Source organism: Phlebotomus papatasi, chromosome 3 (assembly GCF_024763615.1).
Source record: "Phlebotomus papatasi isolate M1 chromosome 3, Ppap_2.1, whole genome shotgun sequence".
NCBI classification, from domain to species: Eukaryota; Metazoa; Arthropoda; class Insecta; order Diptera; family Psychodidae; genus Phlebotomus; species Phlebotomus papatasi.
In genome coordinates this window covers 34,530,964-34,547,832 of record NC_077224.1, presented here as the reverse complement: position 1 = coordinate 34,547,832, position 16,869 = coordinate 34,530,964, and the positions used below count along the sequence as shown (strand labels likewise).

Below are 16,869 nucleotides of genomic sequence, written 5' to 3'. Positions count from 1 at the left end.
ATTAAGGGAAGTTTTTCTATAGTATTTGTTACGTAAATGGATTTTCTTTAAAATCATGAGAATGTGTCCCTATAATTCATGAATTTCGAGGAAAGCACTCCTTCCGGCTTTATTTTTGAGGTGCATACAAACCTTGTAAAATTCTAAAAGAGAGGGTGAAAACCATTTTGGTTATCGGCTGTCGTTTTTTGGGTCTCTCTCATACTGTATTTCATGGTGGTTAGAAGAGGAGAGTATGAAACGTTTAAGAAGAAGAGAGAGAGTTTTGTCGGTATGGCAGCGTACGGGGTGTCTCTCACATGGAGAGAAAATAGAAGAGAAGCGGTTAAAGCTTATTCTCTTGCGCAGTTGTCAAGTATTTGGACGTCAAAAATCTTCGATTTTGCGTATGTATTTACGAATATTTTTGGTAATTTGTTGCAAATAAAGTGTTTAATTCATTTACGGTAGACAGTGAAGTGTTCTGTAAGTATTCCTGGAATGAATAATGGGTTGTTTTTGGCAAGTTTGTGTGCCAATGGGAGCAGTAAGCTAATTGTAGTTATGTTCTCTCTTGAGCAGATTCAATTACAAGGAAAATCGTCAGAATGCCACGGAATAGTAGAGGCAAACCAGGAGGGAGAACGTCAGCAATCCCTGAGACATCCGGTCTATCTGATTCATCTTCATTGTTTCCAGGAACTCAAGAACTTAGCTCTTTGATTAGTGAGTTCAATCCGGACGAAAAAGACAGTGAATCTGCAAAGGATTGGATTGCTGGCTTAGAGGTTTTGGGGGAAATATATTCATGGGAACCACGAAAGATGATGCTCTACGCTTCGATAAGATTGGGTGGACCAGCGAAAGTCTGGTACAGTGCACAGAAGGCCAAACTAAACACATGGGAAATTTTCAAAGAGAAAATAGTGCGTAATTTCCCGGAGGTGTTAAAGCGATCTGAAATTCAAAAAAGACTCATGAACATGAAGAAGGGAGCCAACCAGTCAGTAGTTAATTATTATCAAGAAGTGATGGCTCTTGCTGGAAAGATTGGATGGGATGAAACACTGATCAAAGAGCACATCATTCAAGGATTACCAAACTTCTCTTGGCGTGTTACTATGGCACAGGAGCAAAACTCGGACATGGATCAGTTCCTCCATAAACTAATACAAATGGAGAAAGTGTCTCAGTGTCATGAGGAAAAGAGATGTGGAATAAAAAGGAAGAGATACAAGAAATCAGCAATAGCATTGGCACATGGGAAAGTTAAAGTTCCACAGGGGTTAAGTGACTCTTCCAACGACAGTACGGAGGAGGACAGAGAGTCGCAGGATTCCTCTGGAAGTGGTAACGTGGAACAACGGGCTGAAAGTTCGAACAGGATTGTGAAAGATAAGAAAGTTCAACCTAAAAGCCCGAGGGATGAAGAATCTACAAGGAAGATTACATGCTACTTTTGTAGAGAGGAAGGGCATATCGCTAGGAAATGTCCGATACGACTAAAGGGAGGCAGCAAGATTGGGAAGACCACCGGTGAATATTCAAAGACTTCTCAGAAATAAAAAGTCAACTGATATCATGGATTGGTTAAGTTTTGTATTTAGATCCATAACCAATAGTAATTCAAGTTTCAATTACTGATTAAAGATATTTGATGAATTATTGATGATTTAGAATGGAATTAAAATAAAATGAAATCAATTTACAGTTGGCTCAGCGGGAGTTAGACAAAAATTCTTCAGGAGGTCTAAGGAAGGGTGGAGGATTTATATAACAGGACTCAGCTCAAAGAAATAGTTGATGATCTTGGTATAATTCGCGATACCCTTGCTCTGACAATACGCAGCAGTTAGCTCCTCATTGATGCTTATACTCGTAAATTGAGAAGGTATTTCTTCATTCTAAATTCTCATTTTTGTTGATTAAAGCGACAGTCTAATCACATAGAACTTACACCCTTCATTCTAACTTCATCAGTGAATAAAAAAGAGCTTGAAGGGGAGTCAGAGTATGGTTGTCTCATATTTTCCAAGTTGTTGGAGACTGTGCTTGAAGGGTTGTGTTCATTCTAGCCATTTATAAATGGCAGTGCTTGAAGTTATTCAAACCATTCATTCTAGTTGAATAATATTGGATTGTGGTAGAGACTGAACGACGACTGGCCCTTCATTCTAGTATGCACTGCAAGAAGTAGAGGGAATCAATTATTTGTATTATTTGACGCTGTGATAAGAAGCAATTGGGCTTGAGGGTTACATACTCTCATTCTAGCTTCAGAAGTAACAGTGAACACAAAAATCATTTTTATTCATTCTAGCACTTAGCTATAGTGCAGAGCTTGGATAAAAAAAAAATAGTTTGACTTATTTCCATTCTAGTACGTATCGGACATGAGTTGTTTGCCGTGCTTGGGTGTGACTGAGTGTTTCTTCCCATTCTAGTAAATGACAAAAGTGTTGATACGGTCAGTGCTTGGAAGGTGGTTCTGTTCCTCATTCTAGTTAAAAATATGATTGACAGTGCTTGAGGATCGGAATATATGTTAAAGTCACTTCATTCGTAAGTAATAACAGAGTTCAGTCTAAACGGCATAGATTTCTCTAACAATTAATGATTTGTAGTGGTCATCTCAGCAATTTGAATCATCTCTCTTTGACACCATTGTTGTCATCGGGGACGATGACCTACAGGATGGCCGAATGTAAACCTATTATTTCCAATGAATGGTGAACGTTGCAAAAATCCTGACAGTTATAAACGTTACTATTCAAATCCGTCCCTGGGCCGCTTCTAAGCCGTTGCGGTGTCATTGCCTTCAGGGTCTTTGTCACTGTACCTATAAGCTGGAGAGCCGAGAGAGTCAGTCCGGTCTAGAACGTCAGAGAAGAAGGACGTGTGGACTTGGGTCTCTCGAGGGAATCTGGCTGGGTACTAGAAGGTGTGGCGGCTAGTTGCTTAAGAGAGCCCATTTCCTATCAATCCTTCCAACCTAAGAATCCGACCGGAAGTTTACAAAGATCTTTGTGATTCAATAGTAAGAATAATGAGATCACCATTTCCTTGTGGTTCATTAATGGGTTCTCTGAATTTCTCCCTTTTAACTGGTCTAAGTGCAGGAAGACGATAAAAGTGTCAACTTCTTTTAATTTATTCTCAACTCTAATGAGTCTTCAAGATTTTAAATACAAAATGGAATTATTAGGGAGTAAAAAAATAAGAATTTAGTGGTGATCATACAAACACGATTGAACATGATTTGACTTGACTTAACTATATGTAGTGACTACAGAAAGTGCAAGTACAAGTTTAAATTTTTCATAATCGACAGTCGATACTATCGAAGAGAAGTTATCATGTCACACCTGATTTTAGAGACCTCTTTGAAAAAAAAAACTCACTTTTAGATGGTTAAAATTATTCGGTTTATGTTTATCATCTGAAACTAAAAAAAAAGAAATAAATATATCCTCTTAGCAGATGAGTTAAAAAGGATATATTGAACTGTGTAATTTCTGTATAATTTTGTAATAATTTTTGTATTAATACTTTTTATATAATTCTTTTCAATGAAAACTAAGTTTTCTTTTTCAAAATCGTCTCCAAAAATCAGGTTTTAACGCTTGAAATTTTAAAGTTTTTATTCAGAAAAACATAGTTAGATGGAGGTGAGGCTACTTTAAGCTGTGGGGCTAGATTGTTACACGCCTTTTCCGCTTATTTTGAAACGAAGCTGGTTCTTACAATTATTTTATTTGGAACCACAATTATTTTGCCTATCTTAATTACATTATGTTTAAACCCAGTTTCCATTAGAAATATGTTAAAAAATTGTATAAAAATGTAGCCCCAACTGCCCCAACTCCCCCTATGTTGTATTTTAATGTGTTTTAGAAATGGATTTAAATATATTTTTTTTAGTATTTTCAAAAAAAACTGAAAACTTCAAAACTGAACTGAAAATAAGAGAAAAATATGAAGGTGAAATTAGGCTTAAATTCATAAAATGATCAGTTTTGTTATTTAATCCCCTACTCATTTTGATTTATAATTTGCTCATTTGGCTACCCACGGACTTTTCAGTCACTCTGTTTTTAGATTTAGTGCCAAAGTTCCTTATTGTTAAACTTTGTTGAAAATTCCCACATAGAACCCGAAACTTCAGCTCTGAATTAAATTTCTGCAGGCATATATAGTTGATTCGCATTAAAAATCTCTCTCATAATAATATAATATTAAATATAATTAGTTACTCATTTTTTTGTACTATTTTTATATGTTTTCTTCAACTTCCACTTTCATATTATTGCCTTGTTATTTCGTGAGTTATTGGAAAACAACAATAATAAGACATTTCTAAATGCGGATTAAAATTTTATTTTTGTAGCTTGTTCATTTTAGGTAGGTTCTCTATAGCAATATACCTTTCAATTAATTTCAATTTACTCCCGAAAGAATTTTCTGGGAAGCCTTGTAAAATATCTTATTGAGACATGCATTTGAAAAAATAAATAAATAAAAAAATGAATCTCGAATGAAAAGTTTTTAAAAGAAACCCGATTTTTCCAATAACATTTATTTATAGAACTAATTCAGTTTGCTTGAAAGTGTATTAAAATCCTGTCTGCATAATAATTTTATTTCGAGGTAAACTCATATAAGAGAAAGACAGTACAACCTACTGTAATACAATATAATATAAAATAATTTAATTAAACCATATCTTAAAACCTTTCAATTCTGCATATTTTACAGAATTCATCCTAAAGTCTTGAAATAATGTGTATTGTGGAGTTCCAGAAAGTTGCTTAATATATTACAAAAAGGACTTGAGAACTATGCTACATAAAACTTTGTCTTAACGCACAGTTTCGCGTACATAACAAAATTTCGAAGACAAATGCAACTAATTAACACAATTATGAAAGTGTATCTCAAATTTTGATATAAAGTAATACTCACATATAAATTCCAGAGAAATATATATCGTCATCTTGAGAACCCTTAGAGCCATGAACGTAGAGACAACTCAAATTTTAATTATCTCCAGGAATTCTTGTACATCCTTTTTGTTTCTTCCTGGCAATGAATAGAACAGTTCTTGAAATGATTTTAAAGTGTTACAATTTAACACTCACAGTCATTTTGTTTCAGTGAGAGGGTCAAGAAACTCATTTAAGATTGTTTGGAGAACAAACATTACCTCTGTTAATTTCATCAACACCAATACGAATTTTAAGTGTTGAAGGGGGGGGGGGGGTACTTATAGTACAAAGAGCACGTACAATGCACTATGTAAATATATAATTGAATTTATGCAACTTACACAAGATGCAGTTATTTATTTTTAGCAAACTAAAATGCAGTACACAAAGGATTGTATCAGAGATATTATAAAGCATGTGTAAACATTGATAAGAAGGTAGAAAGTATGTTGTACATTCTTTTTATTTTAACTTCGTTATCTGGAAATGAAATCACTGTTTGCTGTCTTGTTAAGGATTTTGAGATATAGTGATACCTATGATTGTTTATAAGGCTACTGATTGATGATTGATTTAACACCATTATCGCAGAAAGAGTTGAATGATTATATTCTTATTTTGAACAGCAACTTAGATAGCATTATACCAAACAACCTACCTCAAAGGTGAATATTGATTTACACACCTCTCACATAAGCTTGACATTCTAATCTAGCATGAATTTAACAAGAAAGAACTTCATCAAAGCTTTATCTGGAGAGGGCTACCAATATATTGAGTTAATCTAATTCCTTGTTTGATTGGGTAAGACCATAAATTTTAAAAAGCGAAAAACAGAAGAAGTTAAATTAACAAATGAACAAAATGATTTGGGAGACAAAACAGAAAATATTTCATTATTCAGTCAAGTTTTTTTGTTATTATTTAAATTATTAAAGTTCAAGTGCCACACCTTTAAAACCAAAATCTAGAACACCTATTAAAACCAGGTGATTTAAAATATACTCCATTTTAGATTCCAATATCTTGTATTAATAAAGTCAACATAGTAATTTTGTTATAAATATAAGATCCTTTAAGTTAAATTGTGTTATCACATTTGCACATTAAAATTTTAATAGGATTCACATTAATTGTCGCTGGTGAGAGTCCAAATATGTAATTTGTGTGTTTGAATCATTTTATATTCAAAATTTGATCTATTTGTTGATAAAAAGGTAGACTTGGCCCGCAAAATTTGATATAAATTGATTTATAGCATTAATGCGAAAAATTAATGCGATTTTCTCTTTAATTTTTTAATGTGAAAAATATTTATGTTTTAGGTAAATTTAAACTTATTTTTGCAGGCCAAGTCCACTTCTTTATCAATAAATAGAAAAACTCCAAATATTAAGTGACTCAAAGACACAAATAACATATTTGGACGCTCACAAGCGACAATGTGAATCACATTAAATTTTTAATGTGCAAGTGTGATAACGCCGTAAGACAGAGTTGCATTAACTTTTTAAATGGGTTCCTTAACTAGATTCGATGAAACTTTTCTTATTTCTTATAGAACACGACAACTTAATTTTGTGACTCTGCCAAAAATAAGGATTTCACCAGTCACATAATATCAACATGAAATTTCCAGGGTGAGAAAGTTCTAATTAATCACAATTAACGTTTACTCCTCGTCTCTAGAGGAATTATGCGAAAAATATACTACTCTTATGTGGCTCTTCTAGATATTTCCGATTGGTCCAGTTTCTTTAGTCTATTTTCTTCATAGAACATTAATCAAAATTAGAATCACAAAGTATTTTGAGAAGTTATTCTTGGCATCAGGATCAATAGCATATGAGCGGCCTAATTCATTTGAGATAAATCAATTAGAAGTTTTACGGTGCGAAGGTGTTCTTAATTGCCTTGATTATGAGGGAAAGTGTTTGTGTTTTTACTTGTGAAGACCCCCACAAACAACTTTCTTGCCAGGACAGTGTATTAGGTAGAATTCAACAGTCAACAGGTTGACTTGGGGTATTTTTGTCAATCAATTTTTCGTCATAAGATAAGCATTCCATTGGAGAAGTTGGAGTGAATGGAATATAAATTTAATGTTGACATATATTGTGATTAATTGAATGGGGGAAAACGTCGTGAATTGCTGAAAAAAATAACAAGATAAGGCGAATGTATTTAAACAAGTGGTTTGACCGTTAACATGAGACAAGTGGTGAACGATTGTTGAGAAGTGGTCAGGAGAAGATTCTACAGTGGTCAGAATGCGGTCTCTGTTAGTGGTAGTCCTAATTGGACTGGTGGCTGGAGTTTCGTGTGGTGAAAAAGCCCGTTTTGATAACTATCGCGTATATTCAGTGCCCATTCACAATGAGGATCAATTACGGTTGCTCCAGGAGATCGATGAAAATCCAAATGGGGTAAAAAACACTGACCACTAATCCCTTGAGCTATATGCCCAATTTACTGCTTTTTCTACCCATTTCGCTCTATTCAGTTCGAATTGTGGGATTACCCAAGTGCCACAGGAACCGTGATTCAAGTGATGGTGCCACCCCATAAGAGAGCAGATTTTGCTGAATTAACTGCCAATTGGGCCGACGTTCACTTGGACATTGAAAATCTTCAAGAGTGAGTGGACAAATGTCTATTGCATATGACCATATAAAGTTCTCCACAGATAAAAGTCATTCCATCCTACTCACCTAAAAAAAAAACCCAGCACTATTGATTTGAGTGTCACATAAAATGCCCTAGTCCGAGAACTTTCAGGATGAGAGCGTTGTGTTAAGAATTCCAAGTGGATTTGCTCTATTCAGTTGAAAGCTCGCATTCAACAAAATATCTTCAGAAATTTGTGTTTTCGGACTTTTCGTTCTGAACAATTGCTTAAGGCAATAAAAAAAGATTTTTGTGTGGTGAATTCAATTTCCTCGTCAAAAGTTTCACTACAAAATCTTAAGTTTTTCATAGATAGGCAGATATCAGCAATAAAATGTCTCGAAAACTTTGTAAGAGAAATTTTGTCAAAGAAGCAACAAATTACCTGAAGCGGTATGGCGTACACTAAATCCTGTGGTTGTTCAAAACTTTTAAAATTAAATTTGTGAAAGAATGAAGAATAGAATATTTTATTCTTAAAGAAAAGTGTCAAGCAAATTAGTAATTAAATTTATGGTCAAACAAAAAATGAAAAAAATATGTGCACAGAAATAACTAAACTCTTAAAATTCACGATTTATACAATTTCCAAATCTTTTAAAACGATTTTTTTATTCCTTAGTGTTACACACGTTACACATATTTCCACGCTAAAATTCAGAAAAACGGTCCACTTGAAATTAAATTATTTAAAACCATTAAATATTTATGTCCCATCGTATTCTCTGATGGTTACAATCATGGGAATAGCTATGACACTTTTGAAAATTTGGGATTCTGACATTCGGGATTTTTATTTTCTGGATTTTGTCTTCCGGAATTTAGATTTTAAGATTTTTGCTTTCGAAATTGCTTAGTCCTATCGGGATCTTGGTTTTCTAGATTTTGGCTTGAGGGATTTCGAACCATTTGGGGTCTTGGATTTGAGAATTTTGGTGTTACGGATTTGGGTCTCTTCGGGATTTTGGCATTCGTAATTTAAGCCCTTTCAGAAATTTGGTGTTCAGGATCTTGTTTTTTGGATTTTGGTTTTAGGGACTTCGGCTTTCATGAGTCCGGCTTTCAGGATTTTAGCTTTTGGGATTTCGGCTTCTCGAGATTTTTCCTTGCGAGACCTTTGGCTTTCGGGATTTCGACCGGGACCTAATCATTGACTATGTTAACACTAAACCTACCGACCGTTTTTGTTCGTTTTTCGGTCAAATGAGAAACCGCGGTAGGGTTGGATACTCAAGAAATTTGTCTTGGAAAAGAGCAAAAATTAAAATTAAAACACTGAAAAACATATTACATACATATTTTAAGAAATTCATAAAGTTTTATAGTGACATTGTACCGTTCAAATATGCGTTAATTTTAAACCGGTCAATTTGACCGGGTCTTGGTAGATTTAGTGTTAAACCACTTTAAACGGTTTATTTTCAAACCGATTTAGTAAAGATTTTTTAAAATGAATTAATTCTAATCAAGTTTAAACCGAATCTTTTTGATTTTAGAACAGTTTATAAGTGATTTATAACTCATATTAAATTTCAAATTAGTATACACAAACAGACGAAAAAAAAACTTCGGAAGTAAATAAATCTTTTTGAACATGTCTTTAGTTTCCACAAAATAGAAAAGAATAAAAATGTATAACACTGCAAAGAATTATCAAGTATAGTCGCTTCATTGATCTCGTAATTTTATTTTTACAAGATTACTTTAAGGTTTGCAATATGTGGAGCTCAGAGGCAAAATTAAACATATTCTATACTTTAGCCATAGGATATATTTTCAATTTTGCCTCTGAGCCCCACATATAATTTGAAAAAAGCTTATCCTTCTTACGATGATAAGCCATACTTATAGAATTAAACATTTTAAAAGATTACACTTAGGGGCTAAAGTCATTCAAGAAATCATTTAAGTAATAGTTCTTCTTTAAAATACCTTAAATGCGCATAATAAAGAACTTTCCTTTTGTTATTTTTTTTAAAGAAAACGTATAGAATATTGTCCTCAGTGAAAAGGAAGACCCTGGGTTGTCCATTTACCCTTCAGAAATCGTTTACCTTTTTGTGACAAAAATGGATCATATTTCGCGCTCAACAGTGTTTGTTTTTGCTTTTTCGCAGGAAATTCGATGAGGAACAACCAAAAGTTATGCCCAGATCATTCGGTTGGAACTCCTATCACACCCTTGCTGAGATATACGAATGGTTAGATGTTATGGCATATAGCCATTCATCTGTAGCCACTACCATTGTTGGTGGAGTGAGGTGAGTATGTTTTTGAAGGGCTAGAGGAATATTTTTGTAGATTATCACAATACCTCTGAAGAGGTCAATTCATTAATCTGTATTCTCTTTATATTGGATTTCCTCCTGTAAACCAGTCACGAAGGACGGCAAATTAAGGGTTTGAAGATTTCACATAAATCAGGAAATCCGGGTGTCTTTATTGAAGCTGGTATTCATGCTCGAGAATGGATTGCCGATGCCACAGCAACATTCATCATCAATGAGCTTCTCACTTCAACTAATTCTGAAATCCAAGATATTGCCCAAAACTACGATTGGTACATCTTCCCTGTTGTGAACCCCGATGGGTATGAGTACAGTCACACCACAGTGAGTATATTAATCTCTGAAATCATGAATTACGAGCGTATTGGATACTCTTTGGAACTACGCCTTTCATTCACGTATAATCCTTCTCTCTTATTGATTCATCCTCTGTTTATGTATTCTTTCCCAATAGAATCGCAACTGGAGAAAAACTAGAAAGCCATCCTCATCCGTGTGCTACGGTGCTGATGCTAATCGCAATTGGGGATACAATTGGATGCGTAAGTATTAATAAAAAATAGGTAAAGTGTAAAATGTGAGTGTTTAATTGTGGTTTATTAAAAAAAAACACAGGAAGTACAATACAGGGTGATACAATTATACTACAACATTTTTAAAAGACATATTTTTTTTTACTGAGGTGAACGAAGTGAATCATAAAATTAAGTTTATTAATCTTTTTATCGAAAATTTAAATATTTAATTGATTTATTATGAAGTTTTAAAGAAGGTGTCTCACATTCCACACTGCTTTGTCCAACTTTCCAAACTATCTCGCTTTAGGCAAATGACCCTATTGTTTTTTCCTTGTGAAAAAAGTATCTTAAATCCAAAGGTTTAATTAAAAGTGAATTAGCGATAAGCCGACCCAGTTAGTACATGCTGACTTATTTCAGTATTATCATTATTTTATAAATTTTCTTTAATATTATATTTTTGATAATTTTTTTTATATTATGTTTCTGAATGAAACAGTGAATAATTCTATGAATTTAGAAGAAGTAAAAAAGAATTTCATCAGTCCAAAAACAAGCATTTAAGTAGCACTCTTCGGAAAATGATCCAGTTACCCCACCTTACTATATTCTCTCTCTGTTCTGATTTAAATGCAAACAAAACTGGATTTTGGCATTTTTTTCACATACATTCTATGTGTGTATATGTATGTACGCCATAACTTGTTGGGTAAAAGGATTGCCGGATTTATATCTCCCTTTGCACTCAATATTTGAATTAAATTTTTCCATTTCATCCAGAGGGTGGAGCCAGCAATAATCCCTGCTCAGACACCTTTGCCGGATCTGCTGCCTTTTCTGAGGTGGAAACCCGTACTCTAGCTGACTACTATTCATCGCTCTCTGGAATTTCCACCTATATCTCCTTCCATTCTTACGGTCAGATGCTTCTCGTGCCTTTCGGCCACACCAGGGAACCTCTGGGCAATTACCACGATCTGGTGGCAATTGCCAGTCAAGCCGTGAACAGGCTCTCGCAGCGCTTCGGAACGAGATACACGTACGGAAATATTGCTGAAACCATTTGTAAGTGTAACAGACCACAATGATGGACATTTATTGCTGCATATTCGTGTACAACATATTAAGTATACACAAAAAAATATCCAATATTCACCCATACTTTCTTTCAGACATTGCTTCGGGCGGAAGTATCGATTGGATAAAGGGTGCCAGAGGTACAGGACTCGTCTACTGTTATGAATTGCGTGATACAGGTAGATAATTCGTTGGTCAAAAGATGCAGGATAATGAAGAAATTGTCCTGACTCAACTTGAATTTACTAAATGAACCCTCATAATTCTTAGGACGATATGGATTTACACTGCCCGCAAACCAAATTGTTCCTACGGGTCAAGAGACTTTGGATTCCATTGTTGTTATTCTACGTGAAGGAGCCAACATGGGTTACCATTGATCACTTCTATGGCATCGAACTCAGAAGAGCAACTCCTTGTCCTATAAATAACAATTCTTTTGGAAATAAAGCATGATGATATTTTTATATCAAGGACTGTGGCAGTGAATTTGTGTGTTGAGTTGAGATAATTATCTCAGATTTCCTTCATTAGTCTGCAATTACGAGTTATTCAATAATATTTTTTTCATGTGTCTTAATGCTTTGATGCACTCAAAGAAAAAGGATGAAAAGGCATCTTTCAAAAATTGAAAAGGATTTTAGGTTTATAAAGTTTATTTTTTGAGACAAAAAAATATACTCCCTCCGTCCCAAAAAAAAGTCGTACGTTTGAGAAAAATTCTTGTCCCAAAAAAAAGTCGTACGTTTGGAAGAAAATCGCTAGGAAGAGACGGCGTAAAGTAGAAATGCTGTGTATTGGAAATATCTTATGTACATACTATCCTCCATCTTCAATGGGTAATATGGAGGTCCACCTACAATTGTAAGATAAGAAAACAATGTCTTAAAAACATCTTTCTTTTGAATAATTTTAGTAAGATTTAAGTACCAAAAGGTTGGAGATAGAAGCTTGGAACCTTCGGCGGCGCCCCCGTAAGTCGACCTTGGGATCATTACCCTACCCCTCATTTACCCCCCCCCCTCCCGCCCCTCCAAAAACCATATTGTTTTTTGGGATTGCTCAAAAACACATAGTGCGATTTTTTCTGTGGAAGAGGAGGGGTGGGGGGAAACTAGGAACATATTGAAAATCCAAAAGTTGACCTACGGGGGGTGGGGGTCGTCCAAAGACATCAAATCTTTATCTCCAACCATTCAGCACCCATATCACAGAACGTAGAAAAAAAGAGCAAGATTGGTTTTATTTCCCTTTTTGTGAATTTAGACCCATTGTTATAGCATAACGAAAAGAACTATAAATCCCTTCTTTGGTACACTAAATTTTTAAATAAAATTCCAGTTAACAACGTTAATTGCAGTAGAATTTTCAAAAGTTACATATCGACCGGAGCTCTTCGAAAAAAAGTGAAAAAAATAAATCTTCAAGACACCAGTTCCTTATCTTACCGTGGTAGGTGGACCTCAATATTACTATTGAAGATGGAGAATAGTTCATACATAAGATACTTACTATTAACAAAAACATTCCGTAAAACAATTCTTTAATCCCTAATTTTTCCCCAAACGTACGACTTTTTTTGGGACGGAGGGAGTATCATTTTCAGGGCGAAGGGGGGCACCCTTGAAAATGGCTTTTTTCTCTTAATTTTAAATGGAGCTTACCATGACGTGATATAATTTAGTTCCACAAACCAATTGCGAAGCTAAATTACAATATGATAAAGTCTCAGTTCGATTTAACCCTTAAACCCTATACTAAAGCCAATTTTTTTAATGCAAAAGAAAGTAGTGAGATATTTTTTTAGCCTAATTATGGTCCAATAAACTCAAGAATTACCTTTCGTTCTTCCTTAACTTTTTGTTTATATGCTAAGTGAGAAAAGGGACAGATAATCCTAACCGGCTTATGTAGGTGAGATTCTTAACATGAGCTAAATCATAATGCATGCAAATTCAATTTAAAGCTGAAGTTGGGGGACGCCATTCAGTTATCTTGAATCAAATTCGTGAAATTGTACAAATTTTGTATTTAAACCAAAATATCAAAGATTTGGATGGAGTGACAGAAAAGTGATAAGGGAAGAGCACCAGCGATCGGCAGTGTTCCTCGGATCGTCAGGTTCATACCACATTATTGCTCCAAATTAAATGATTTTTTAAAAATTATTAGCCACTTTTTACCATTTAAGCCTCACAAGAATACAGTGCATTAACTCAGATTTAGTTTATAAAACCAATTTTCCCTGAGATACCTGATTGAATTCCTGACGATCCGAGGTACAGAGTTAAAGTTTGCAATTACACATATTTTTTTATTAATTTATTGCAAAAATTAAAAATTTAAAAGCACAGATATTAAAGGGATCACTAATGTATCAGTTAGCATACATAAAAATACCAAATAATGTTTTGAGGATTATATTTTCAACTAAATATGAAGAATGTCTCTTAACATTCCGATCCGGGGTACTCTTCCCTTACATGGATGAAATGCAGACCAGAATGTTCTCTATAAATTTGCCGTAGAACTTGATGTCATTGCTTAATCAGAAGCCGAGATAATCGAGGTTGTTTGTTTCTCAACTCGTTTTTTCGACGAGAGTGCCACAAGTGTTCATTTGGTGAACTTCAACTATATCAAAGAATTGTTGTATTTTGTGAGACTTCCCATTTAAAACCCTATTTTAAGTGTCTTGGTCGAGAAGAAGTAGTCAAATTGGCATCTGAGTGGTTTCATGCGTTATTATGGGAAAATCAATTTTTTTCACACTTAAACGACAAAATCGGACAGATGTCATTATCTGATCGAAAAATGATGTATGCACGAAATGTAGACACAAATGTTCTCTACAATTATGTCGAAGTAATCATCAAAATCGGTTAAGCACGTGTCGAGATAATTGAGGTTATGTTATATTGAAATTGTTTTTTCGGCTATGGCGCCCCTGGTGTTGGTCCCACGAAGTTCAAGTGGTCTATAAAGTTGTAGCATTTGGTGAGATCTTTCGTTTGAGCCCTCATTCATCATAATCGGTCACATAGAACCGGAGATATGATTTTTTTTGAATTTTGTGCCATTTGACCCCTCATATCACCGGTTCTATTATAACCATAATCACCACAACGTACTTACGCCACTTTTTGTAAGCTTCATAAACTAGTTTACAACACTCTAAAATTTGATTAATATGCACAATACCGTTTTTGAGACAAAATGAGTTTGAATTTTGATGAATTTTGATGCAATAGCAACGCCACCTGTGGTGACTTTTTGAACTTCTATCTGAAAGTGCTTATCGATATGAAACCAAAAACCCAAAATTTAGCTCAAAATATTAATTAGAACCGGAGATAGAGGCCGGTCAATTTTCGAACTTTGACCCCTTATAGCTCACGAACTTTGACCACTTATAGTTATCGATCGACTTAAGTTTTTTTTGTTTGATAGGTATAATCTGTGGCTACAACATACTAAAATTTCAGCCTGATGCACAAAGGAATTTTTGAGTTATTTAACTTAGGAAATTGAAAAATTTTCTTTTTATTAATAGCGCCCCTAGCGGCGTTAGAAGGGGAAGTGGCATTTCACGAGAGCTTTTCAAAAAGTCCTTACTTTCTAAATTATTACTTTAAATTATTATACTATTTGAACCGGAGTTATGGCCATTTTAAGAATTTTTTGGACCCTTATAGCTCGGGTCAGGGATTCTGGGGACCTTTGGTTTGGTATTGATCGAAAGCTCTAAGGCCCAGCTTAAAAACACACTAAAATTTAAGCCCGATCGATGCCATATGGGCGGAGCTATTGAGAAAACAAAAAAATGGGGGTATTCAAAATGCCGGAAGGTGAGGGGGAATGGGGGTCAATGCACCAAGTTGAAATTTTTATCCGGTATAATAAAACCTTTGCCAAAAATCGCAAGTCGATATTTTTCTTGGTTTGGGAGCTGGTAAGCTCCAAAGAGCGGCCGGCTGGCCGGCCGGACGGCCCGGAACGTAACTTAGCCACCCATATATTCGTGATCAGGAAGTGGCGAAACACATTTTGGCCAAATTTGAGTCCGATCGGACGACATGAAATTTTGCTAGGATTATATAGTAGGTGAGATTATTAAGAATCTCACCTAATATATTGTAACATTTTGAAATTTTCCGTATTTAAGGACTTAAGGGATCAGTATACCAATTTTCCAAATACGAAACATTTTTTCACTTATTGTATAAAGGACATTCTCCTGTCTGTGACGGGCCATTTATCTTCAGTGGCAGTGTCTGTTGAAAGGAAGTTGACGTCACACATATACAGAAGAGTGAAAAAGGCATTCAGCAGACACACCTTTGTGAAATATTACCTTGTCGTATATATGATTCACTATACGAGTCGAATTATTGTTATTGAATATCAGCTTTCACTCTGTGTTAGCTTTTTATAGTGATACGTCGGCAAATACATCTCCATGACATGTCAGGCTCAGAAAAAAAGAATTTTCATTACCCCATGCTCATTCAACAATGTCTCATATTAAAGTGATCTTTAGTCCAAACATCCCTTGTCACAGATTCTTTGTGAACGCTGAGAATCATTTCCCAACGACATGGTTTTTTGTGCTTTGAGGCAAAGAAAAAAATAATAAAAATTGATTTTCATTTGCGACGTTGTGTATTCATGGGGCAGACATAAATGACACTTTGTCTGAGGAAGACAGGGCAGAGGTTCACAAGGAAGATGTTAATGTGGAATGTATGTAGATTACAATTCAAAATGATTTCTCAATCACTGATGGTTCTATCGGGGTGAACACATGGCGAAAGGATATGTGCATGACTTTGAATGAGAACTTGTAAAGGGAGAAAGGATCTGACATAATTGGACAATTGATATATTTATTTGACTTTTGTGCTTTATTTTATTTTTATTTAAGAGTATTAGAAAGTAATCGATTTTCTTTCACATTCCTCTGATAACATGATTGTCTTCATTGTCTACTAACTTGAGGACGTGACTTGATAAATTTTAAAAGTGACATAGAGAATTCATGATAATTGAGATGGAAAATTAAGGAAGTGTGACTTTTTAATACGGTTTGAAGTCACGATTTTTGTTACTTATTTTCCAAGTGTTCTTAAAAATGAAAGCCAATTTTTTACTCTATAGTTTTAAGACAAGTTTATTCTAGTTTACATTAGATGGTATTCCAATTTTTATAATGATAAAATTTGCTATAAAAACCCTTTTAAATGCTATCTATCTTTGCAGACCCGAAAATTAACCTCAAATTGAATTAAAAAGAACAAACATAACCCTCAATATTTGCATGCTTTTTATGAGAAAATTTTCCATGCAAATACTCTA

The 16,869-nt window shown here is 34.5% G+C and overlaps 1 protein-coding gene across 1 annotated transcript; it reads left to right on the top strand.

The window, feature by feature from the left end:
* Positions 1–7,052: 7,052 nt before the first annotated feature.
* On the top strand, positions 7,053–11,987 carry LOC129805399 (zinc carboxypeptidase-like). The gene is made up of 8 exons (XM_055853283.1): positions 7,053–7,390; positions 7,468–7,601; positions 9,749–9,892; positions 10,009–10,243; positions 10,374–10,461; positions 11,218–11,502; positions 11,610–11,693; positions 11,785–11,987. The coding sequence occupies exons 1-8, from the start codon at positions 7,235–7,237 to the stop codon at positions 11,892–11,894; spliced, it is 1,236 nt and encodes a 411-aa protein (XP_055709258.1). The 5' UTR covers positions 7,053–7,234; the 3' UTR covers positions 11,895–11,987.
* Positions 11,988–16,869: the final 4,882 nt, after the last annotated feature.

What these genes read in the sequence shown, in the direction of transcription:
- LOC129805399 (XM_055853283.1), top strand. Translation starts at nt 7,235, where the DNA reads ATGCGGTCTCTGTTAGTGGTAGTCCTAATTGGACTGGTGGCTGGAGTT. An exon ending in TCGATGAAAATCCAAATGGG is followed by an intron (nt 7,391 to 7,467) that starts GTAAAAAACACT and finishes CGCTCTATTCAG; the next exon opens with TTCGAATTGTGGGATTACCC. An exon ending in ATGAGTACAGTCACACCACA is followed by an intron (nt 10,244 to 10,373) that starts GTGAGTATATTA and finishes CTTTCCCAATAG; the next exon opens with AATCGCAACTGGAGAAAAAC.